Raw genomic sequence first — 24,391 nt, forward strand, 5'->3', positions numbered from 1 at the left:
CAGCATCATTCCAGTCAAAACTAAAATGAATATCTATATGATAATACATGCTATTGTTTTGTTATGGTGGTGCTTTCAATTTCATCATGGTAATTTATCTATGGTGCTTGAAGTTGCGTTTTTTTCCACAGAGAATGGCTATAAAAAGGTTGAAAGTTTACCAAAAATGTTGTTGGAGAACTTTTAAACAATATACACTTTTTTTTCTTGAGATAGATTTGTGTATTACGAAATCAGTAAATCTATTAGGGTATGAAATTAATACCATTTATGTGATAAAAACAGACAAATTAAGTCAGTGTTTTTTATATTATTATATCCAAAATGTAGTATTGTGATATATTCAAACTTTTATCCAAAACTGAAATCGTGCGCATCGGTTCAGGACCGACCTTCAAATCGTAATTACCAAATTTCCGACACTCTTTGAAGGCAGCATCCACTCATCCGGGCGAGCATCTGTTGTGGAGCGCAGTCGCGGAGGAGGAAGGCTGAAAGCGACGGGACTCTACCGGGGTCGACGTCAGAAGTTAGTCTGTTCCTGCTTCACTGAATCCTGGACATTTCGCCTCCTTTAATAAAAACAGGTGAGTGAAAGACGCGTCGCGGGAGAGAGGCCGCATCTTTGGCAGACCATTAGCAAACCTTATCAGTAGCCGTTTTGGGGCTGGGCGCTCCGGCTAGGCAACACTAGCATCAGCTAGCGTTGATTCGGCTGTCACTTTTAGCGACAGCTCGGTTTAACCGCCTTACATTTGTAAACGTATAAAAGACCAGTATGAATTTATTACCTCAGTAGCCAGACAAAGCGTTTCTGCTGCTCTTCTACATTAAAATCCACTTTACTTTGGGATGACTTAAAGAATGCGGTTGGTTTCATTGTTGGTTAGCCTGAATTACCTGTTAAAGCAATACCTGACCCATCTTCACCAATAGAGTTGAAACATTAGCTGCTGTCAGTTGAAAATTCACTGATCCGAGCGACACTTGCTCCTGAGAGGTCAGAGCACATTACACTTGACTTATATGATTTGATTGCCATTGAAAGAGCTTACACTCATGTAATTATTCCTTCACGAATGGGGAACACCTAAAGGGATTAATCAAATTGTGAGGGCTCTGAATGTTACTGTAATGTTTTAAGTAGCCCATATGTTGTTAGCAATAATATAAGGAAGTGTGTTTGCTTACTGACAGTAATGGGAAGAGTCATGCCATAAATATTTGTAATTAACACACAGGTCAGTAGATGTTTGTGGTTGTTTGTTGTTTTTTCCGTCTTCTTGTCATTCATCTCTGACAAGAAAGTTTAGTTAAGAGGTTTTGTTGAATCCACCCGGAGGCCATAAAACCAGACTCACACCAATCTGGCTTTTCCTGACAGATACTGCTTTCCGGTTTACTTTGAAGTCTGACCTGCTTGTTCTGACTTTGACAGGTTAGGTTTACACACAAGAGAAAAACGTGGATTAGAGGTTGTTTGGTAGCTGTAGTAGTTTAAACCCAACAGAAAATTAAAGGACTGCGAGGCTGTCTCCATTTTGATGCGTCACATCAGTTTTACCTATCAAAAAAACATGTTCTGTTAACCGGTACATTTCTAACCTAAATAGTGAAAAAAATTTTATTTGCTGCATTTAACAAAGAATGTAGATTTTTTTTAGTATTTGAGCCAACCAAAGGAAAATTACAATTACAATTTCAATTGTTTTCCGCATCTCTACATGAAATTCAAGTCTTCAATTTTAGCATGTATTTGACAAAGAAAAGTTTCATCATTTAGCTTAATTCAGCCTGACATTTTTTGTTTATTCTAAAATTATTATTTTTTTAAGCTTAGTGCTACTCTGCTACTGATTTTTAGATTTTTACTGTTTGTTTGACCTGGAACGCATCTCTTGTGTATTTTTCCATGCAGACACCTTAGTGATCTAAATGCCTCGGAGGCATTTACCTTTGTCCCAGTTTATACAAGCCCTGCCCTCAGTCCTGCTAAGGGTGCCTCCCATCTGAGGTTGGGTTCTTGTAACTTTTCAGTTGTCCAATTTTTTTTATCTTGTATTATTCACACCTTTTATCCGGAACCTGCCGCTCCTTATGGATGTATCCAAACCCTTGGTGCCGTTTTACATTTTGCCGCAATGAAACCACAAACTTTAATTTGCTTTCTTGGGATTTCACATGACAGACCAACACATAGTGGGGCTTATTTGTGAGGCAGAATGAAAATTGTATGTGTTTTGCACATTTTTTGCGTTTCAGGCACATGTCTTTGTTGTGTTTTATTTATGTGTTTGATTTTACTTGCATATTTAAATAAGTCCCTAAAGGTTCTATAAAGTCACCTTCCCTTTCATTTTGTTACTGTATTTGTTGACAAAATGTGTGTAGTTGTCATTTTAACCTTGTTTTGTATAACCTCTGTTTTCAACAAGACAGATTACTCATTGTTCAAGGACAACAGATGAAAAATATTATTTTGACTAATTCTGGTGCATTTGCAGAAATGCTGATTAATGTGCAGTGTCCCTGCCAAGAAAATTAATACATTTCAAACTAAATTGAACAGATTATGTCAGGACACAGGTTGGCTGGAAACAGATGCATGCCACGTTTCTTTTAGATTTTTAATTAAAAGAAAAACAAAACATGAAATCATGTATTGTTTTCCTTCTACAACAACATTATTCACTACTTTGTCTCACATAAAATCCACAAATGTACATCAGAGTTTCAGGCTTTATTATGACAAAATGGGTCCCAATGTATTAATATTTTAACCAGCTGCCCTATGCATAAACTCTTACCCACTTCTACCCTGAGATTGTTTAATGGCATACCAACCTGGAGCCTGTTTTTTTTTATATGTATATATTTGTCAGTTTCTGAATTTAAAAGCTTTACTCCATTCATGCATCCTTTCTCAATTTTTGAGTTTGAAAATCCAATAAAACCACGTTCAGTCTCTTTCTTCCTTATCTTAAATTATTCACTGTCAAATATTTGTTTGACTTCTTGTTTCCTCCTCGCCGTATAAATGAAGCCGCATCTGCAGCTTCATCAAAGCAGCGGCGTCTCTCTGACTGCATCAGCATCTCCGTGTTTCTGTCTGCTAACGCAGCCGCTGTGGCGTCTCTGTGAGCGCTGAGGGGAAGCTAGACGAGGTAACCAGTTCTGAAATCTGCTGTTTGAAGTCGGCCATGTTACCACAACATGAAACATGTTAGTGGGAAACACATGAGCATCTGTTTTTCTTCATGTTGTTAATGGTGCCTCAACCTCAGGCCATTATCCATAACCTATTTATAAAGGGATAAAAAAATCAATTTCTTTTTGTGAAGAGAAGCAGGAATAGCCCTGAACATAACGCTCCTGATCACATCAGCATCCAGTCAGTAGTTCCCAGCTTAAATATGAGGTTTTCTGTTCAGCTTTGTGCTTAGGCATGACAGACATTTAGAGTTTGTTGTGTCATCTAAATGTCCCTAAACAGGATACAGACCCAGGATTCAGTTTAACGCCAGCTGCTGCGTATTAGGGATGTGCGATGTGGCATAAAATTCATGTCACGATATGTTATTAGGAAGGGTGGCGTGGCCTTGTGGATGTTATTAGTATGTAATTTTTGTAACTTTTCTTGCATGCTGTCTGACCGTGACATCTGCCGCATTCCTCTTGAGCATTAGACCGCGGAAACACCAACTATGTCCAGATAATTTATGTTTTTTTGCAACTGAGTTTCTAATGAGCTCTTCCCCTGCGCTCACAGTCGCACTGCTTCCTGCTCCCTCTGTTTTGATGCCAGCTGGTTGTGTCGGTATTATCGCGGTTAGCCGGTAGACTACAGATCTCTCAGAGGCCAAATTTTTATCTTCTGTATACCGTTTATATTGTGCATTCCTTCTGTGTATAATCTTGCAGAAATATTCTCACATTTTGTAAGTTTACAGCAAACACTGTCAGTCTATTTGATTAAGATGTTAATGTTGTAGACCAATGCAAATAAGGGTATTATTGAGAAGTGAGAATAAAAATATAGATGTTTTCACAATGTGTTGCATATATAAATCCAATAAATGAGGTGTGCCTGTCACAATAACCAATAAATCAATTAATCGCATGACAAATTAAACTGAGATTGATCATTTCCATGTGGACAACAGTCGTTTAAAAAGTCGACATTTTTAAAAATGCTGCAAAAATTTGACATCAGTACAAAGTACTTATTGTGCACTACCTGCCACTTTTCCCTGTTTTCCCTATCAAGGCTAAATAATTACTTTTGGTTACAGAGACTTCATAATCCATTTTAATTATTGTTCTTTTGGTTGGTTTGTTTATTTATTTTGGATATTTTCCAGTTCCAGTGTTAAATATTCTTTATAAATTGAAGTTAATAAAGCATTAACATGCTATTATTACAGTAGTTGAAAATTATCTCAAAATTACAATATTATTGTTTATCACAAAATTTCTGGGACGTGTTAAGTATCCAGTTATGATAAGACCAGGCGTCCATTCACAACTCTGATGCCCCTAAATAAAATCCTGTCCAACCATTGGCTTTTTAAGTCACCTGGATGTCAGCATGGATCTGATGTTTGATTATAGATACTAGGATCGTAAATAAAACCCAGTCTCTTCATTTCAATTCATTCCATTTATAGAGAAACGGTTCACAACACATCGTCTCAGCAAACTTCACAATAATTAAAAGTCAGTTCAATTCAATTATTCTGAGTCAGTTACATCAATTTCAACTGATCCTTGTTATCAAAGGTTTGTTTCTTGTTCAAATTGATAAATTAACAGCAGCACTTCCTATTTTGTTTCTACCATTTAAAAGAAACCTAAAAATGCACCTTGAGGACATTATCAATGAGTCAATGACTGACTGTTGATAAGAATTAATCATTAACAAAACCTAAGGAATGTAAAATATTTACATTATTTTCCTTCCCCTGTTCTTGTAACTTGTGCTTGGTGTCCTGGTATTCATTTCATGAGTCATTTCAAGGAATTCGGCTGATTAGTCGTCTTATCTGTTCATTTGAGTGTAAGCAGAAATTCAGATCAAACTTTGATGATCTCAAACTAAATCTTGCTATAATTTAGCTTTCTTCCCCTTTTGAAATTAAGTTTTTTTTTAATCTCAAAGAATCTTTTTCTCTTTCATCTGGACAGAAACATCAAATCTGAACAGATTCATGAGCCTCTGATCATCTGTCATGGTTTTACTATCAGATATTTAGAAAGGATTGTTTACAGAATAGACTCATGTCAGAAGTTAACGATCTTTGAAGAATGTCAAGCATTTTTTCATGGCTGCTGTTTGCACCTGAGGCCACTAGTTTTGGCATTTGTCTCGTCTGAGATGCTTTTTTTTCTCTAATGTTTGCTGTGGTGTTGCGGATCTCTCCATCAGGTCCTCGGTCCGGCCGCTGTTACCATGGCGGAGGCCCACCAGGCTGTGGCCTTCCAGTTCACCGTCACTCCAGACGGCATCGACCTGCGGCTGTCCCACCAGGCGCTCTCTGAGATCTACCTCTCCGGGGTTCGCTCATGGAAGAAGCGCATCATCAGAGTCAAGGTAGAGGAGTGGTGAACTGCTAAAGGTTTTATTTTATTGCTGCTTTTTGGGGTATGTGACAAAACGGTTTGAAATAAGCAGGTCCTATTGAACTTCAGTCAGTTCTGATCTCATTTAAGACAGAGGTAAGATCACAAAGCAGTTGGAAGAGCAGGGGTGTCCAAAGTGTGGCCCGGGGGCCATTTGTGGTCCTCTCAGCAATTTTGAGTGGCTCATTGACTTGATCACAGCTTAAGAATAGCCTAAAAATGGGTTTGCTGGTTGATGCAGAGCCACATTTTATATCAGTGTTGGTGAAATTTTCACTGATGCAGGCTTTTCAAAAAATAGCAATAGACATTTAAAATCTTGGAATAAAAAATGTAACATGCACCGTGTTTTTTTTGTTTTGTTTTTTTTTGTATGCACGTATAACAGAAAATTATAATAAAATATTTGGGGGGAAAAAGAGTGAGCCATAGATGACTTGTTTCTAAAAAAACAAAAAAATCCAGAAAAAAAAATGAAAATGTAGGTAAATTGTTTTTAACCTGCAAGACCCTTTAAAGAACAACATAAATCTGACTGCTTTGCTTATTGCATGAAAATATTGTTTAGTTTGTTTATTTACTAAGTAAAAATAAAATAGTTTTTGCAATTTACGATAAAAAATACAAAAGGTTTTGTGGCTCCTTGCAGTTGTTGCAACTTGACATTTTTAGCCAAAAGGTTTGGACACCCCTGAGGTAGAGAATTATACTGATATTTTAAAGACACTTCAGCACCGATTCACACCAGCCCTGTTTAGAGGAAATGTCCGTTTTTTAGTCCTGATAGTTTTCTGTTGTCTTCTACCTTTTCCTGTTTTGAGTTTAAGGAGAGAACTATTAAAAAACCTCCAGGAAACACTGAAAAATTTTCACATTCAACATTTATAATTATAGAACGTCCAGCTACCAATACTGTAACTGTTTTCTCCTGAAATCATTAATACTGTTTAAATATTGATTATCACAGGTCTGTACATTCTAACTAATCTGCTCATTTGAAGGAAAAAGTCCAATCTGTTTGGATGTATGGTTGATGTAGAGCTAAAAAAACATTCAGCACTTCACTACTTCATTGATCTAAAAGTAATATTTAATGTAGCTTTCAGATCCAGAGCAGAAAAACAATTTAATGTTTTTCCTTTCACCTTAACAGAACAGAGTGATCTCAGGTGTGTATCCTGCCAGTCCTTCTTCTTGGCTGTTTGTGGTGATCGCCATCCTGGCCACCATGTACACGCGCTCCGACCCGTCCATGGGACTCATAGCCAAGATACAGGAGCACCTGCCTGTCAGGTAACCGACAGTCCATTTGACATTCATCAATATTACATAGAAAAAGAAGCACATGGATTATTTCCTGACTCAAAGAACGGTTTAGATCAGGGTTGTCCAAAGTGCAGCCTGGGGTTATTTACAGCCTTTGGTCACAGTTGATACAGATTTCAAAACGATGTAGCGGTGAAGTTTTCACTGATGCCAAAAATATTAAAATGGAAAATGTAACAAGGTGTTCATCAAAAACATTCAGAGGATTTAACTAAAGTCCAGTTCACACCTGTTAATAAACTTGTGAAAATAAAGAAACTGTTAGCAACTGTTCTCGCTCTTAAAACAAAAAAAATCCAGAAAAATTTAGTATATCTTGTTTTGTTTAACCTGCAGGACCGTTTTTTTATTTAAACCTATAATTTACACATCCCATCTACAGAAGTCCAACTATTTTGCTTATTTATTTAAAATGTTGTGCATTTAGTTCATTGCTAAATTAGCAGTTAAAAATAAAGTTTTTGCTATTAAAATTGTGAACCCTGGAGTTTTTCCAACTTGACATGTTAAAAAGTTTGGACACCTCTGGGTTTAGATTCACTCGGCTTCTTTTTTCCGTCTTTCAGTTTGTTTCAAACAAAAACCTCCATTTAAAAGCAGTAAAGTGTAATAAACACTACAGTACAGTAAATATAAGGATTTCTCATATTTACCATACAGATTCTCCATAAACATGCAGGCAGGAGAAACACAAAGTGGCTGCATGTTGAAAACGTAGATGAACAAATGCTCCGTCCACATTTAAATTCCTACATTTGCATAAAACCCTCTTATAGATCTGGATGTTGCTCATCAGGATTTTGTTTTGAAAGCTTGCTCACTGTGTTTCACTGTGGTTGGCAGCCAGATGAGTACGCAGTGCCAGGCGGTGGTGTCAGCGGTGGTCTTCAGCACGATGCTGTGGCTGCTGCTCATCTTCACCATGCGGCTCTGCCTCAAGCAGCTGCTCTCCTACCACCGCTGGATGTTCGAGCAGCACGGCAAGATGTCCACCACCACCAAAATCTGGGTGGTCAGTTCTGCTTCCTCCTGCTAACCAACCAGTTCACCTGCTCGGACACTTTCTGATCACTTACAGTGTCTATTCATTTAAAATGTTTATTATTTTGAGGGTCTGACAGTAGTCTAGGTGTCTATGCATTTTCCACTCATCAATCTGTTCTTGTTATTAAATCAATAAAAATTAAAAGAATTTTATAGGAAAAAGCAAGGAAATTTCCTACTTTGAAAAATAGAAAATTTGTAGGGAAAAAAATCTGATTTTTTTTGTTTTTTTTGTAGAAAACTTCGGAGATTAATCTAAAAATTTTGATTTTTCTTGTGCATTTTTTGACTTTTCCAACTCAGAAATTTTGAGATTAATCTCAGAAATAGTCTCAAAAAACAAGGACATTTCTGTATTCTCTTGCAATTGTTTTACTTTTCTAACAGCAATTTCCTTGTTTTTACTGGAAAATTTCTGAGAAAATTCTCAAAATTTTGGAGTTTATTTCTTGTACATTTGTGACTTTTCAAAATCAGAAATGTCCTTGTTTTTTCTAGACTATTTCAACAAATCATTGACTTTTCAAACTGAAACCTCCTGGTTTTTTTCTAAAATAAAAAACATCTTAGATTAATCTCAAAATCTGAGTTTTCTATAGAAATATGATAGAAAATTACTCCTTTTTTTCCTAGTTATATAAATGGGCCAAGTTAAACCCTGTAGTTGGGCCCATTTGCTCCAGTTTGGGTTTGTTTGTCTCGTTCCAGGCTCTGGTGCGGATCTTCTCTGGCAGGAAGCCGCTGCTCTACAGCTACCAGGGATCGCTGCCAAACCTGCCTGTGCCTGCCGTGAAGGACACAGTCAAGAGGGTGAGACATTATGATGCAGAGGAAATGATGTCTCTGATTACAAAAGAAAGACAAATAAAACACATTTTCTGCCCCATTTACAGCCAAATTCGAGTTTCTGCTCCAATCTTTATCTTAAGTTTAATTTTCCTCTCCAAAACACTCTTTTGGTTCTCTTGTGTAAAATGATATTTATTAACTGTATGTATATTAAGCTCCACCTTTTCCCACTTATTGTCGACTGTATTTATGTTTATAATGTTATGGATCGTGTTGAAAATATAAGACTAATAGTTTCTTGCCAAAATTATCCTTCATTTTAGAAAGGCTAATGCTAACTTGCTTTCTACTAATTCTGCTATTACAGATTTTTTTTCCAGAAAAGTTTTAAACTTTGTGCTCTGCAGCTTCATAAACTTGCACATTGTCTTTGCTCTGCATCATTTTAATAACTTGGTGTAATAATATTCTTACGCTGCGTTGTGCACAGCCTGTAATGCAGTTTATCAGGCTTTGCTCACAAAAATAATCATGTGCTTTAAATTGGCTTTGCTGTTAAGTGTATCTTGCTAATGACGCAGCAGGCCTGAGTGCAGATTAAATATGTTTTATTTTTTTGGTCTGTTTTTCCAAATTGCTGCTCTCAGCCATTCTGCTGTTTTTTACAAAATGCTCTGATCTCTCCTACATCCAGCAACTGAATTGCTCAGTGGCTGTAATTACCTGCAGCTTTCTGCTGTGAAAGGGATCAACAACATATGATGGTGGCATTTTCAGAAGTTTTCACCAGTGCTGGATGTTTACCAAACTTAACTCTGCTAGCTGAAACAGCAGTTGTCTTTTCACATCCTGCAGGAATTTTCCAGCTGATTTCCCAGATTTCCAAATCCAGGAGTTTTACTTGACATGTTTGCTAACAGCTTTGAAAGAATAAAACAAAACCAAGCAAACCTGTTCAAATTTCTGAGTTTTTATGACTGTAACTCATGAAATATGTTGCTTGAATGCCGGCTTCATTCTCCGTTCACTGACGGTGTTTGTGTAACTTTTCAATTTTTAATGTGTTAAAAAAATCTAGAAATATGAAACTGTTTGTTTATGTACCAGTTATGACTTCCAGAATAACATTAGTATTCTAATTTAAATGTATTTGACAGAAACTCATAAGCTGATAAAAAGGCAGATCTGTCAGTAAAGTGACTTAAGAAGCTTTTATTCCTGTGTACCAGATCAAATAATACAGTTTCTTCTCCTCTGCAGTATCTTGAATCAGTGCGCCCCCTGGTGGACGATGCGGAATACGAGCGCACAAACAAGCTGGCTGCTGAGTTCGAGAGCAGCCTGGGTAAACGCCTGCAGTGGTACCTCAAACTCAAAGCGCTCTGGGCCTCAAACTACGTGAGTGACGCTCCATCAAAGCGTGGCTACTTAGATGTTCAAGTCAAAGGAAAAAAGAAATTCTATTAATAATGAATAGATTTGCAGGATTTCTGTGGTTTGAATAATTTATCTTGCCTAAATAAATAATACATTTGTGATGTCTGCTGTGTAGCTCTCTGAATGAATGTTTTTGCACATTTCAGGTTAGTGACTGGTGGGAGGAATACGTCTATCTACGAGGACGGAGCCCCATCATGGTCAACAGCAACTACTATGGAATGGTATTTACATTTACTTATATTTAAAAATGGATATGTCTTTTATAGAAACTACAGTTTTTATGAAGAAAATGCTTCTGTGAATCGACTTCATTGATGATCGACCACTGAAAGCAAGAGATTAGAATCTTTATTGATCTAAAAGCAGATTTGACAGAGATAATTGTAATATTCTTAACAATATGATGCTGGACTAGAACCTGAGGATCCTGCAGGGGTCAGTGTTGGGCCTTATATAATTTACAGAGACATTAATTTTGAGTCTTTGCAGTTTATATATGTATATTTATTTCTTTTTTTAATTTATTACATGCCTTTCAGACATGTAATGAAAGATCAAATTAGCATTTCAAAAATCCAATCAAATTCATATAAATTTTTTTTTGAAGCCCCAGTGAGCCGAGGGAAGTTTTTATTTTTATTTTTTTGTCTTATCGCTGTTTGAGGACGTCTCTTGTGCGTCAGATTTAGAGGTCTACAGGAAACGGACGAATACAAAGGTTCCGACTCAAGACTTTTGAATGATTTTTCTGACAGTTTTATGGTGACATTTTGTTTTACCTGTGAACGGTTACTAAAAAATGCATTTAAATTAACATGCTAAGATCTATGTAATTAACTAATTAATCTAATGAGCTTGTTAAGCCACTGGTTTGTCCTTCGCTCCTCAGGACTTCCAGTATGTGACTCCTACTCCCATCCAGGCAGCCAGAGCCGGGAACACCATCCACGCCTTCTTCCTGTACCGCAGGAAACTCAACAAAGAGGAGATTAAACCTGTAGGTTTAGACCTCCTTCACTCATGTGTTATCTGTTGGTTTGTTTTTGCTGTGGCAGCAGATCTTTTGGGATGTTTTCTGCTGCTAAAGTGTATTACGTGTATAAAGTCCTCATACTTTACTGCTGGGGTGTCCAAACATTTTGGCACAGAGGCCAAATATGTCAAGTTGCAACTGCAGCAGTGGCCACAAAACTTTTAGTATTTTAAATTATACATTGTAAAAAACTATTGTATTTTTTATTTTTACTTGGTAAATAAACAAACTAAACGTAATATTTTAATGCAGTAAGCAAAGCAGGACGCTTTCTGTTGTTCTCTGTAGATCTAAAGGGTCTTACAGGTTTGCCAGATTAAAAACAATCAAAGAATCAAACCAAAACAGCAAACTGTACCCTAAATGTTTTATCTTTTTCTGGGTTTTTTTGTCTTTTTAGCGACGACAACAGTTTATAGATCACTCTGTTATTAAACGGGCGTCCCCAAGCCTGCATTTTAGTAAAAGCCACTGGATGTTTTTGGTCCCGATTACTGATAAACTGGATGAATACTTTGTGTTGCACATTACATTTTTCATTTTAAGACTTTAAACATATTGTTTGTTTGTTTTTTAACAGCCTGGCATCAGTGAAAATTTCACCAAAACTGATTTAAAATGTGGATGTGCATCAACTGCCTGATCCAGCAAATCAGTTTTTAGGCTATTCATGAGCTGTGGCCACAGCAGGCCACTCTGAGTTGTTCAGAGGGCTGCAAATGGCCCCCGGGCCACACTTTGGACACCCCTGCTTTAACGTCTGCCCATCATTCAGCTCTTGGTTGTTTTCCATCATTTATAGCAGATCTGGATCTTGATTTATTACAGACTTCATGTTTGAGACATTTCCCTCACAATCTCATCCCATGTTCATCTCTCTACTTTCTCTTTGAATCTTTTCTTTCATCTTTTCCTTTCTCTTTCTCTCATTGTTTAAATGTGAAACCTGCATCGCTCTGTCGTTTCCACGCCTTCGTGTCCTCCTCCGTTTCCCAGAGTCGCGTCCCCGGCACCGTCATTCCTCTGTGCTCAGCTCAGTGTGAGAGGATTTACAACACCACACGAATTCCCGGGGAGGAGACGGGTAAACGGATTAAAACACACACGTCGGGACCCAGAAGTACCGAGTTTTTGTTCTGAGTAAATCAATCAGAGAAACGCTGGAGGGTTTCAGGCTCTGCTGAGGATGGTGTTCGGTGCTTCAAGCCGTGTCTCCTTCGTCACTTCTCACCTGTCTGCTTCTGAAAGGTGCTCTGTCTTTAACTGATGTCTTATTCTCTTCTCTTCACTCCATCACTCCATTTCTTCCTTTCTTTCCATCCCAACGCTCTTTCCTCTCATTCCTCCCCTGCCATCTTGGTTTGCTCTGGCCGCCTCTCTCCGTTCTGCTCAGTGGTTGTTGAGGTCTGCAGTTCCTTGCTGCTCCTATCAGTTTGAGCGGATGTTTGACACTTGTCGAATCCCCGGAGCGCTAACAGGTAGTTTTTATATTTTCACATAAGCTGCTCTCTCCTTTAAATGCAGGTTGGTTTTTACCATCTCTGCCATTCTCACCCCTTTTTGTCCATCGTGCTAATATGCTAATATACTAAACAGTTCATGTTGTCACCTTCCTAAAATAAAAGTCCATTTCTTTTTCTTTTTTTTTGGCAAAAGTTATTTTTTCTTTGGTCTACATCTTTTGGCAAAAAAAGTGATAATTTTTCTTTTTGTTTTTGTGTATTTCTTCTTTAAAAATCACTTTAATAAAAAATTACTGAGGCCGTTATTTCAGGAAGGTGACAACAAATCCCTAAGAAAGGTTTGAAAGCTCAGGATTATGCTTCTGCAGATAGAAATACATTTTATTTCAAGGCTGTTTATACAGTTTTTCCTCTAACTACGATGGTAAGCTTTAGGAACGAAGTGATGACTCCATAAGATTTTTCCTTTATAACTGTGATTATGATTTGATAAATAATAATAAAAACATACTTATGTTTATTAATTTTAAACTAAAAACTACATTTGAAATTATTTACCTTATAGTTTTTACTCTAAATCCACATTGAGTGTTAATTTAATGTTTACAACATAAAAGTAAGTATATAAGATTTTATTTTTATTACACAGTCTCAGTTGTTATGTTGCATAATCAGGGAAATCAAATCCCAGAATAGTTTAGACATTTCAAAATCCCAAACAAACAAACATGCACCAACTCTGCTGCAGCGTCCGTCTTCTTTGCTTCCTCATAGATTCTGTTCAGCACTGGGAGGACAGCGACTACATCGCGGTTTACCACAGAGGTCGATACTTCCGCCTCCGGGTCTACCAGGCCGGCAGGATCCTGTCGCCCCGGGAGATCGAGTTCCAGATTCAGCGGATCCTCGACGACCCGGTGCCGCCGGCCAAAGGAGAGGCCAAACTCGGAGCTCTTACGGCCGGGGAAAGGTGAGTTCAAGAAGCCAAAGAGTTTCTAAATCTGACCACACCGTTTGTGGAATCTCACTTTTTCCTTTGAATGCCAACCAGAATCGCCTGGGCGAAAGCCAGGCGGGAGTATTTCAGCAGCGGCGTCAATAAACGCTCTCTCGACTGCATCGAGAGGGCAGCCTTCTTCGTGGCGCTGGACGATGACGAGCGAGGCATGATGGCCGACAATTCGCCAGAAGGCCTGGACCGCTACGCCAAGTCCTTGTTGCACGGAAACTGTTACGACAGGTAAAAGACAGCCTGAAGCACAAAATGACACAAACTTGTCACAAATGCAAATGAACCCTTTCTGTCTTTAAATAGGGCAAAATTACTACAAACATATGAAAATCTTCCTGTAATGGAAAGCGTTTGAAGCAAGTAAACGCATTAATCTGTTAATAAATAGGAAGACATCCATTCAGTGACCTTTACTCCTCAGAAGCAGACTTTGGTTGCACCAGAATATTTTACACTTTGCATTAAAAATGTAACAATTTTCTGAAAGATGCGTCATCAGAGCAGTCAGACATTATGAAGACAGTCAGACATTTATGAAGACAGTCAGACATTTATGAAGACAGTCAGACATTATGAAGACAGTCAGACATTATGAAGACAGTCAGACATTATGAAGACAGTCAGACATTATGAAGACAGTCAGACATTATGAAGACAGACATTTATGAAGACAGTCAGACATTATGAAAACAGACATTTTATGAAGACAGTCAGACATTAAGAAGACAGTCAGACATTTATGAAGACAGTCAGACATTTATGAAGACAGTCAGACATTTATGAAGACAGTCAGACATTAAGAAGACAGTCAGACATTATGAAGACAGTCAGATATTATGAAGACAGTCAGACATTTATGAAGACAGTCAGACATTTATGAAGACAGTCAGACATTTATGAAGACAGTCAGACATTATGAAGACAGTCAGACATTATGAAGACAGTCAGACATTATGAAGACAGTCAGACATTTATGAAGACTGTCAGACATTATGAAGACTGTCAGACATTTATGAAGACAGTCAGACATTTATGAAGACTGTCAGACATTATGAAGACAGTCAGACATTTATGAAGACACTCAGACATTAAGAAGACAGTCAGACATTATGAAGACAGTCAGACATTATGAAGACAGTCAGACATTATGAAGACAGTCAGACATTATGAAGACAGCTTCATGTTCATGATGCTGTCGTGTCAGTATCCTTGGGTATATAATGATTTACTTATCCCATTTTACATAAAGTGTAACTACTTCATTTGAATAATTATTTGCTTATCGTGTTAAGAAGATAAAGAAGGTCATATTATGATTTCTTTATGGTAGAGAAATTGTATACAGCTCTGGAAAAACTAAGAGCCCTCTGCACTGAACCCCATTGAAAACCTCCTGGTGTTTCCACCAAATACTGATTTCTGAGTTAAACATTAGTGTTGTTTCTAAATGAACATGAACTCGTTTTCTCTGCATTATTTGAGGTCCGAAAGCTCTGCATCTTTTTTCTTATTTTGTCAATTTCTTATTTTCTGCAGATAAATACTACATTTTTGCTTTGAGTTTCAAATGTGTTGCCAGCAGATCATAGAATAAAAGAACAACGTTCATTTAACTCCAACATAAACCTACACAAAGTAAAATCAGAGAAACTTACAATTTTAAGTGACCTCTTAATTTTTCCCAGGCCTGTATTTTTTCAGACATTTTTGATCTGTGTAACAAAAAGTTTGGACACCCCTTAAAGTAAAAGCTTAAAGTAAACCCAGTAGTTGTAGTTAAACTTCCTCAGGTATTCATGTCGGTCTCCTCCAGGTGGTTCGATAAATCCTTTACAGTCGTTTACTACAAGAATGGGAAGAGTGGGATCAACGCGGAGCACTCGTGGGCGGACGCGCCGGTGGTCGCCCATGTGTGGGAGGTGAGGACGATTCGCCGTGTGATGCTGTCTGACTCCAGCCAATCGGCTCGCAGTAAACGCTGTGTGTTTGCAGTACGTTCTCGCTGCCGACAGCTTCCAGCTCGGCTACAACGAAGAGGGACACTGCAAGGGAGAGGTCGACTCGTCGCTGCCTCCACCGCAGAAACTCAGCTGGGAAATTCCCTCAGAGGTTCGATGTTCTGTCCGTTTCTTACTGGTGTTATAGACGATGCTGTGAAACGTGGAGCCAGGAGGGTTTTATTAAGAGACAAGCCTGGGAAATTGATTTAAAAGTGAAAAAGAAAAAACCTATATCATTATCAATGTTGGCAATATTGCAATTATAAAAACTGATTTAGATATGATTTTTATTAGGTGGAACGATTAGGCTTAAAAATAAAATCTCTTTGTTTTTTTTACCAGATATGATTTTAATAGTTTTTTTTTTATTATTTCCAGATTTCTTTTCTGAAAAAGAAATTGAAGAAAGTTTTTTCTAAAAGTTGATTTTAGAAATCTTGTGAATTGCAGAATTCAGAATATTAGCAGAAAAAAGGCACAATTTTACCATAAAAAATCTTTAAATGATGAGAAAATTTGTTTTAATGAGAAAAAAGCTCATTAGTTATCTGTTATAATAATTTGATGCAGATAAGTTAAAGTAATTCCTGTAAACCTTTGACCAACATTTCTCATTTTAATTTTTTATTATTTTTCATGTTGGAGTAAAAATACGACTTTGATTCTCGTAATTAAGTGAAATTAAAAATTTGCCGTAGATTATAGATCTCAGCTAAGATCAGATTAAAGTTTAACAGAGCTGTTTTTAGTTAACCGTCTCCGTCTCCTGCCTCAGTGCCAGGAGCAGATCTCCCGCTCTCTGGCGGTCGCCCAGGCTCTGGCTGACGACGTCGACTTCCATGTTTTCTCCTTCCGAGAATTCGGCAAAGGAAAGATCAAGAAGTGTCGCGTCAGTCCTGATGCTTTTGTACAGATGGCTCTTCAGCTGGCTTACTTCAGGGTGAGTCCACACACACACACACACACGTAGGGATGCTATTGAGCCGTTTTGCTGTTAAATGCGTTCTGACTAAAACCAGGAAGATGGAGCACATCGCCCCAGTTCTCCCTGCAGCTCAGAGAATAAACTTTAAAATACTGTTGTTAGTTTATAAACGACTGAACGGCTTGGCAACAAAATACATTAAGGATCTGCTGCTGTTGTATCCACCTTCCTGAGCTCTCAGGTCTTCTGGTTCTGGTCCAGAACCAAACTGGAGAAGCAGCATTCAGCTTCTATGCACCACACATCTGGAACAGACGTCCAGAAAACTGTAAAACGGCTGAAACACTGAGTGCCTTTAAATCTAGACTGAAACCCCGGCTGTGAACTAGCCAACATGTTGATGTCTAACGACAGAATGTGGTAAAATGTAATGTTTTATGATGTAAAGCACCTTGAACTGCCTTGTTGCTGAAATGTGCTTTACAAATAAACTTGATGGATTTAAATGAGAGCAAAGAAATCTGCAGAAGGAGCTTTGTGACCTGTTCCAGACTGATAAATGTCAGTGATTTTGTTTTTCACGTTCATCTTTCCTGATGGTTTTTTGCTCACTTCATGTTGTCAGACAGGTTCTGATTAAGTAAAGGTTGGCTGTGGTTTGTTTCCCGGTCCAGGATCGAGGGACGTTCTGCTTGACGTACGAAGCGTCCATGACCCGCCTGTTCCGGGAGGGCAGGACGGAGACGGTTCGCTCCTGCTCCAGTGAGAGCAGCGCCTTCGTTCGAGCGCTAGAAGGCGGAGAGGTGAGGACGTCATGCTGCAGCTGGTAGTTTTCTTTGCAAACAATCAGTCTCTGTTGTTGTAACACGTGTGGTCAGCCAGCAGACGTGTGCCGGCGTTTGTTCCGCGCCGCGTCAGAAAAACACCAACAGTTGTACCGAATGGCGATGACCGGCGCCGGGATCGACCGGCACCTGTTCTGCCTCTACGTGGTTTCCAAATACCTCGGAGTGGACTCTCCCTTCTTGAAAGAGGTCTGTGTTCAGTCTGAATCATTTCCTCCAGAAGGCGGCACCTGAGGCCAGGTCGACTGAAAACGGGTGTGTTTCAGGTTCTGTCTGTGCCGTGGAGGCTGTCGACGAGTCAGACTCCCGTCCAGCAGGCGGAGCTGTTCGACTTGGTCAACTACCCAGAGTACATCTCCTGTGGAGGCGGCTTTGGACCCGTCAGTATGGTCCTCAGTGCCTTAGAGACACAGAATACAATACAAAATAGAGATTCATCTCAGAAGTTATATAGGAAAAAACGTGAATTTCTGAGTTTTAAAAGTCAGAAAGGTTTTATTTTTTTGATTTTTTCTTATTTCTGAAATTAATCTCAAAATTTTAGTTTTTTGGGAGACATTTTTTACTTTTCAAACTCATAAATCTCAGATTTTATTTCTGAAAATTTGTGAGAATAATCTCAAGATTTAATTTTTTTTACTTTTGAAATCCAGAAATTTTCTCTAGAACATGTTTTAGTTTCAGACTCTAAATTTGTGGCTTTTTATTGTTTTTTTTGCATATTAAATCTCAAAATTTGTGAATTTTTTCTTTTCCTTTTGAAACTCAGAAATTTCTTACATTTTTTTAAATTCTACAAACAAACAGTGTTTTATCAAGCGTTATTTTGTCGTTATTAAACGTTTATCACTCGCTGCCTCGTTGATATTGTTTTTTCATCATCCTGAGTGTAAATGCGGTCCGTCTCTTTCAGGTGGCCGATGATGGTTATGGAGTTTCTTACATGTTTTTGGCAGAAAACATGATTAATTTCCACATCTCATGTAAACACTCGTGTTCTGACACTGTGAGTTTATTTTTAAATTTATTTCATTCATTTAATTTAGTCAGTGCACTGGAAATACACAAAATCTTAGTAAGTATTTTTAGTTTAGTTTTTATTGCAAGTGTCTTAGTTTTGTCTTAATTCGAGTCTACTAACTTACAAGGAAATTTTCAGCTTGTTTTTTTACAAATAGAGGATTTATTTTCCGTTTAGTTTTTTTTTCTCTTCTCTCTAATGGAAATGTTTGATTGCCCCTGCAGGACGCTCATGTCTTCGGCGGTAAGATCAGGGCAGCCCTGCACGATCTGCTCCACCTGCTGGACCCCGTCTACAAGGAGCCCAACAAGGAGCGGAGCAAAGCCGAGGTCAAGAAGGACAAGTAGACGCAAAGGATGCTGGGAAAGCCGTGTGGAAACATTGAGTTGTTCTTCACAGTGGGACCTGGAACGTCAGGTGGAGGATTCTCGTTTTTCTTGTTTAAATAGTTTCTTTGAATGGCGTAGAACGATGAAAATTATGTTTTTATCAACGCGGCTGTAACTTTGTGTGTGTGTGGAGAAAGAAAATGTGCACAACTAGTTTAACAAAATGAAGCTATAATATTTATCTTGATGTTTGGTCATTATAATTTAAAATAAAGAGCCAGTTTATCATCCAAACCCGTCCGGCGCTGGGACAGAAGATCCCGAAGTCGCTCCACTGCAGGGAATAATCCGTTAGACTTTCCGTTGTGTGAAGTAAAGCCGCGGACTTTCTCCGGTTTGAGTGGGAAGTTTTGGTTTTAAGGTGAAAGGGAAAACGCCATTTTCTACCATGTCGAAGTGGGAGCCTTTGTTTTGAAAAGCTCAGAAGTCTGTGACTTCCTCCCCGTTTGTGTAAATCAGATTTTTCTATAAACATATATAAAATCAGTAAATGATCTCGAGTGCCAGGTGGGTTATCCATGTTTCTGACAGTTCTGTTTCATTTTCACTGCTGTTTTATTTTATTTTTTTTTTTTTTTTACATGTGTTAAATTAGTGCCATAACAATGCAAACTATATATTTCTGGGTCCGATGTGACATCAGCCAGCAGTGCTGCTCTCCAGATGTCCATCAGATGTTGAAGATATTTCCAGGTTTCTGTTACTTGATGACCTTCTTTGTTTGTTTTTCACCCTTACACAAACCACTTTGTCTTATTGTTTTATTATGCTATTGTAATGCTTTTTAATGCAACATTATAAGGGAACATTAAAACATTCTTAAGAAAAACCGAAAAGCTTTGAACTTCTTTCTGTTTGGATTCAGGATGTGCAGAAACACGGTAGAGGAAGCATCATGCTGATACTCGACGATGTCTCTTTCTGCTGGTCACTGAACTTCAGCTTAAAGCCGAAACGATTAATCATGATTAATCAATTATTTATTAATTATTAACTGGGATATAAAGGCTGACAAAACTGAAAAAAATTACATTTGCACTTAAAATAAAAAAAGTTGATATATTCTACCCAGGTTGTATTGTTTTAGTTTCACTTTGTTTAAATTCTGTAAAATCACCAGTTTTAAAATAAAAATTGATTCAATTTTCACAGGTTTAATAATGCAACATGTGCATAGCGTTTCCAAAATAAAAATTACATATACTAATTACTCATTATATGAAGTTCATTTTTTGTCTCTAGGATGCAAACTATCTGCTTTTTCTTAATTGTATTTATATATATAAAATAAATGCTCCATTGAAAGATGTGTATTCAATTTTAAAACAAAACTGTATTTGTGTTGGTCAATTTAAGAAATCTAAACAAACTTCCTGTAATTGTGTTAAAGTTTTGTTTTAAAAGTAAAGTTGCAAAAACACAAAACCAGACCAAGTATTTTTGTTCCAAGTCTACTGCAAATATCTGAGTTTGTTTCCAGTGTACTAACTTGAAAGTAACTTTTATAGGAGATTGTTTAAGTCGATAAATGTTGAATATTGATTTATAAATTAAAAGTTTTAACTTATGAGAAATTTGTCTTGTGATAATCGGGGGAAAAATCTGTTTTTTTTATTATATTAAAGAATTATCGCCTTAAAACAAGATCCTATGAATGAAAAGAAGTTTGTGGTAAGTTATTGTATTATTCAGGAAGATCTTTGCACTAGAAACTAGACTTAATACTTGGCGTTATGTTTTTGCAGTGTAGTTTTATTCAGATGGTAAAAATGGCTCTCGGGTTGTAAAAGTTGCTGTTTTTTTTGTTTTTTTTTTGGTATTTTCTCCTCCAGTCCCTCCAGACCTGAGTGGATCTCCAGCTCCGGTCTGGAGGGACTGAGCGCCGGTCAGACGGACCGGTCCGAGCGCCGGCCAGCTGTCTTCGTCTCTTATTACAGCAGTGAGGTCAGCCATCAACCCTCCCCTCATCATCCTGCATCTCATGCCTCCAAAAGCCACCAGTGATCCACATCCCAGCCAGCCTTTTCCAAATTAAATGTCGGATTTACTCACAGTTACAAATAGTTTTGCGAGGACAAACGATTGGATGTTTTCATGTGGCTGATTATTGGGAGGCGAGACCCAGAAGTGAGTTGGAATAATTAGATTATCCACGACATTCCCAGAGGATTTCCCTTTATAAAGCCGCGTCTTCAGCAGTTATTTGCTCATCTCGTCGCCGCCATCCGTTTCCGTCCAGGTATGTCCTCTAACCACCTCCTGACTTTCTCCAGATACGATGGTTTATTTTACAACCCTTTATTTTCAAGATGAAATCGTTCTAGAATAGCAAACCAACCAGAGAAAATCTGTATTCATGCATTTTTTAACCGTTAGAAACGCACCGCAAAATCTGAACATTTTTGGTTTAGTTTTTAGTTCAAATATTTTACTAAATTTTAAATAAGACAAAACTAAGTAATAAGTAACTTTTCAGTAATAAACTTGAGCTTGTCAATAATTCCCTAATATTGATAAAAAAGTTCTGATTATTCATTTATAGCTAGTACTTTTTTCAACAGTGTTAAGGATTATTGACTTAAACAATTGACAGCACATTTGAAACACAAAATTTTTACCAAGTATTTTGTCGTGAAAATAAATTAGAACACTTGAAATAAAACAAAACTAACTTACAAGTGATCTTTCAGCAAAATATGAGCTTATTTTAAATGAATGATTTCTTAATATTGATTTAAAAACATACTGGATGTAAGTGAAATAATCTGTCAGTGAAACTAGAATTTTTTTAATCAATATTAAGGAATTATTTACTTAAAACAAGTTCATATTTAAGTGCATAAAATAAAAAAGGTGAGTGAGGAAAATAAAACATATTTTTGATGCATGAAGCTCCATGTCACCAGGATGATCAACTGTCCCAGTAATTACTGTGATAAATGTTAATATTGTTGTGAGATCATCTTCAAATAACATGCCTACAGTGATTCACGCTCTCAAAGTCTAATAAACTTTAATTTTGTAAAGAACATTTGGGAAAATATCCAAAATAAAACACAACCAAAATTAGTAAAGAAAACAAAAATAAAAATAAACGTGTCTGAAAACAAAGTTGTCATTCAAAACATTCAGTCATCAGAATGGAAACATTTTATTAACTGATTAATCTCTTATTGTGAAAGGGTTAGCTGTGTTGATGGATCTGAATTAAGCATGACGATCGTCAGACTTGCAGGTTTATTTTTGGTGCCCTTGGACTCCCTGTCCATCCGTCCATCCGTCCGTCCGTCCTCCTTCAGACAGTTTAGTAACAATGTCATGAATTCCTCTCCAAATCCTCCACTGGCTCTCGACCCGTCGCTGTTCAGATCCACAATCTGAGAAATTAACTTTAAAATCTGACAACAAAAGGAACTGAAAGTCTGTTGATTTATTAAGACAGACGGCCTCAGGGGACAAATGTCTGTTTTGATTAGTTCATTTCTTTTAGTTTGATCAGCTCTGATGAGGTAACAGTTTATAGTCTAAGCTGCAGTTTGTTAAAGTTTCAGCTAATTGAGGCAGAGAATAGATGGGGTGACATCAGAGTATTTAGGTATAAATAGCAACCAGCCAAAATGCTTAATGTCTCCATCCCAAATTCTTTCTTCCAAATCAAATTAAAAGGACAGCTGGTGTCCGAGTCTTTCCCTGCAGGGTAACAACACTTCTCTGTCCTCTCGTCCCTCCAGCCTCGACTGTTTACATCCAGTTAAATACAGACGGCCTTTTTATTTATGTTTTTACATTTAGTCAGACTAAACTTCCTATTTTCAGGTCTGGTAGGATTACCTAAGTTACTTCTGTTTGCTAATTGCCAAAATAACAAGAAAGAATTTAACAATAATGTTTTAACTTTCTCAAAATTAAAAAGTTTACACATATTTTTTTTTTATATTTAGTTTACTTTTCTTTAAAAAAAAAACTTTCCAAACTAAACCAGGAAAATATTCACACCTAATCCAAAAGTTTTATTAGACCAACGGCACAGGAATATTAATGTTGTCAATATTATAATTTCTCCTCCCACAAATAAATCTCAATTTATGACACTAAATAAAGCCATGGGACAGATATAAAGCACAAAGGAAATACTTTTGTCATTTGTTCATCCAAGTTCCCACAAAAAAGAGGCAATTTTTAAAATTCCTTAGAGAAAATTAATTCACAGCATTTTAAAAAAAGGGTTTTTGTTGTAATGAGTCAGAAGAACAGCATTTAAATGCACTTTTAACTTTCCTTGTAGATAAAGTTTCTATTCCTCCTGTCAGAGCTAGTCTATGAAATGAAATAAAATATCAGGCTTATATAGCGCTTTATTAATTATATAATCTGCCAGTGAAACTAAAACTTTTTCATCCGTATTAATAAATTATTGACTCAAAACAAACTCCTATTTCTTGCTAAAAAGTTACTTACAAGTTAATTTAGTCTTATTTTAAATGTACTGAGCTATTTGCACAATTAACTATAAATACACTTTGTAATATTTTGTGTTTTTGCAGTGAGCAGGATATTTACTAGAATCTGGAAAAACTGCAAATAGTGAAGAATTTTGGGAGGAAGGATCTGTGTTAACGCTCCTTTGTGCGCTCCGGATGCAGCAGTCTGTTACTGAAAGAGCTCTCAGCTTCTGAATGAAGCCTTTCTGCTGAATTTCATATTTCTGCTTTTCTCTCCAGAGTCACCATGTCTTTTCCAGAAGAACATGGGTGAGCCAATCAAATCCAGCATTCAGTATTTATGTCACTACAGTCTGTTTTTAAAGGCCTGTCTGATATTATCTCTTATTTGCCTCTAGAGGCCATCAGGAGGGTAAGAATATTCACTCATTTTTTAAATAAATGTACATCTTTTTTCTCAGCTCTGTCTGACTGCTGCTGTGTTTTTCTGCAGATGATGAAGAGGAGCAGGGAGAGGGAGGTGAGCCTGGTGCTGGGAACAATCAGAGGGTTATTATTAAACTTTATAATACAGGAAACTCTACAGCACTAGGGCCACGCTAAGAAAGGAAAATATTTGAATAAGAACAAATATGAGAATAAAGTCATAATATTACAACTTTATTCTCAGATTATTTAGACTTTATTCTTGTACAACTTCATTTTTGTAATGTTATGACTACTATATTTTCAAATGTTATTACTTTTTTGTCATTTTTTGTCTGTTAAATTATGTAAGGTGATGTTGAGTGTTGAGAAAGGCACCAACAATAAGATGTAATAGTATTATTACAACTATATTCTCATTACATTTTGACTTTATTCAAAAGTCATTACTTTTTTTCATAATACTGTGACTTAGGTCTCACAATATGACAATCGTTAAATTTTTATTTTTATGTTTTCTTAGTGTGGCCCTAATTATGATTGCATGTTAGAAAACAAAAAAGTAAATTACTGCCAAAAAACTCAGAAATTTTCTCTAAAAAAAACAAGGACTATTC

The 24,391-nt window shown here is 37.1% G+C and overlaps 1 protein-coding gene across 1 annotated transcript; it reads left to right on the plus strand.

The window, feature by feature from the left end:
* Positions 1-433: 433 nt before the first annotated feature.
* On the plus strand, positions 434-20,331 carry LOC106906110 (carnitine O-palmitoyltransferase 1, liver isoform). Its single transcript, XM_014971223.2, has 19 exons — positions 434-587; positions 5,426-5,590; positions 6,773-6,912; positions 7,789-7,957; positions 8,698-8,799; positions 10,039-10,176; positions 10,362-10,439; positions 11,108-11,215; positions 12,248-12,335; positions 13,489-13,684; positions 13,766-13,954; positions 15,540-15,645; positions 15,719-15,835; positions 16,502-16,666; positions 17,326-17,454; positions 17,530-17,685; positions 17,763-17,876; positions 18,410-18,502; positions 18,742-20,331. Exons 2-19 carry the CDS (start codon positions 5,450-5,452, stop codon positions 18,862-18,864), a joined length of 2,352 nt encoding a protein of 783 aa, XP_014826709.2. The 5' UTR covers positions 434-587; positions 5,426-5,449; the 3' UTR covers positions 18,865-20,331.
* The last annotated feature ends 4,060 nt before the right edge of the window (positions 20,332-24,391 follow it).

The sequence above is a fragment of the Poecilia mexicana genome, unplaced genomic scaffold (assembly GCF_051168715.1).
Source record: "Poecilia mexicana isolate PSO_F unplaced genomic scaffold, ASM5116871v1 scaffold_19, whole genome shotgun sequence".
Classification (NCBI taxonomy): Eukaryota; Metazoa; Chordata; class Actinopteri; order Cyprinodontiformes; family Poeciliidae; genus Poecilia; species Poecilia mexicana.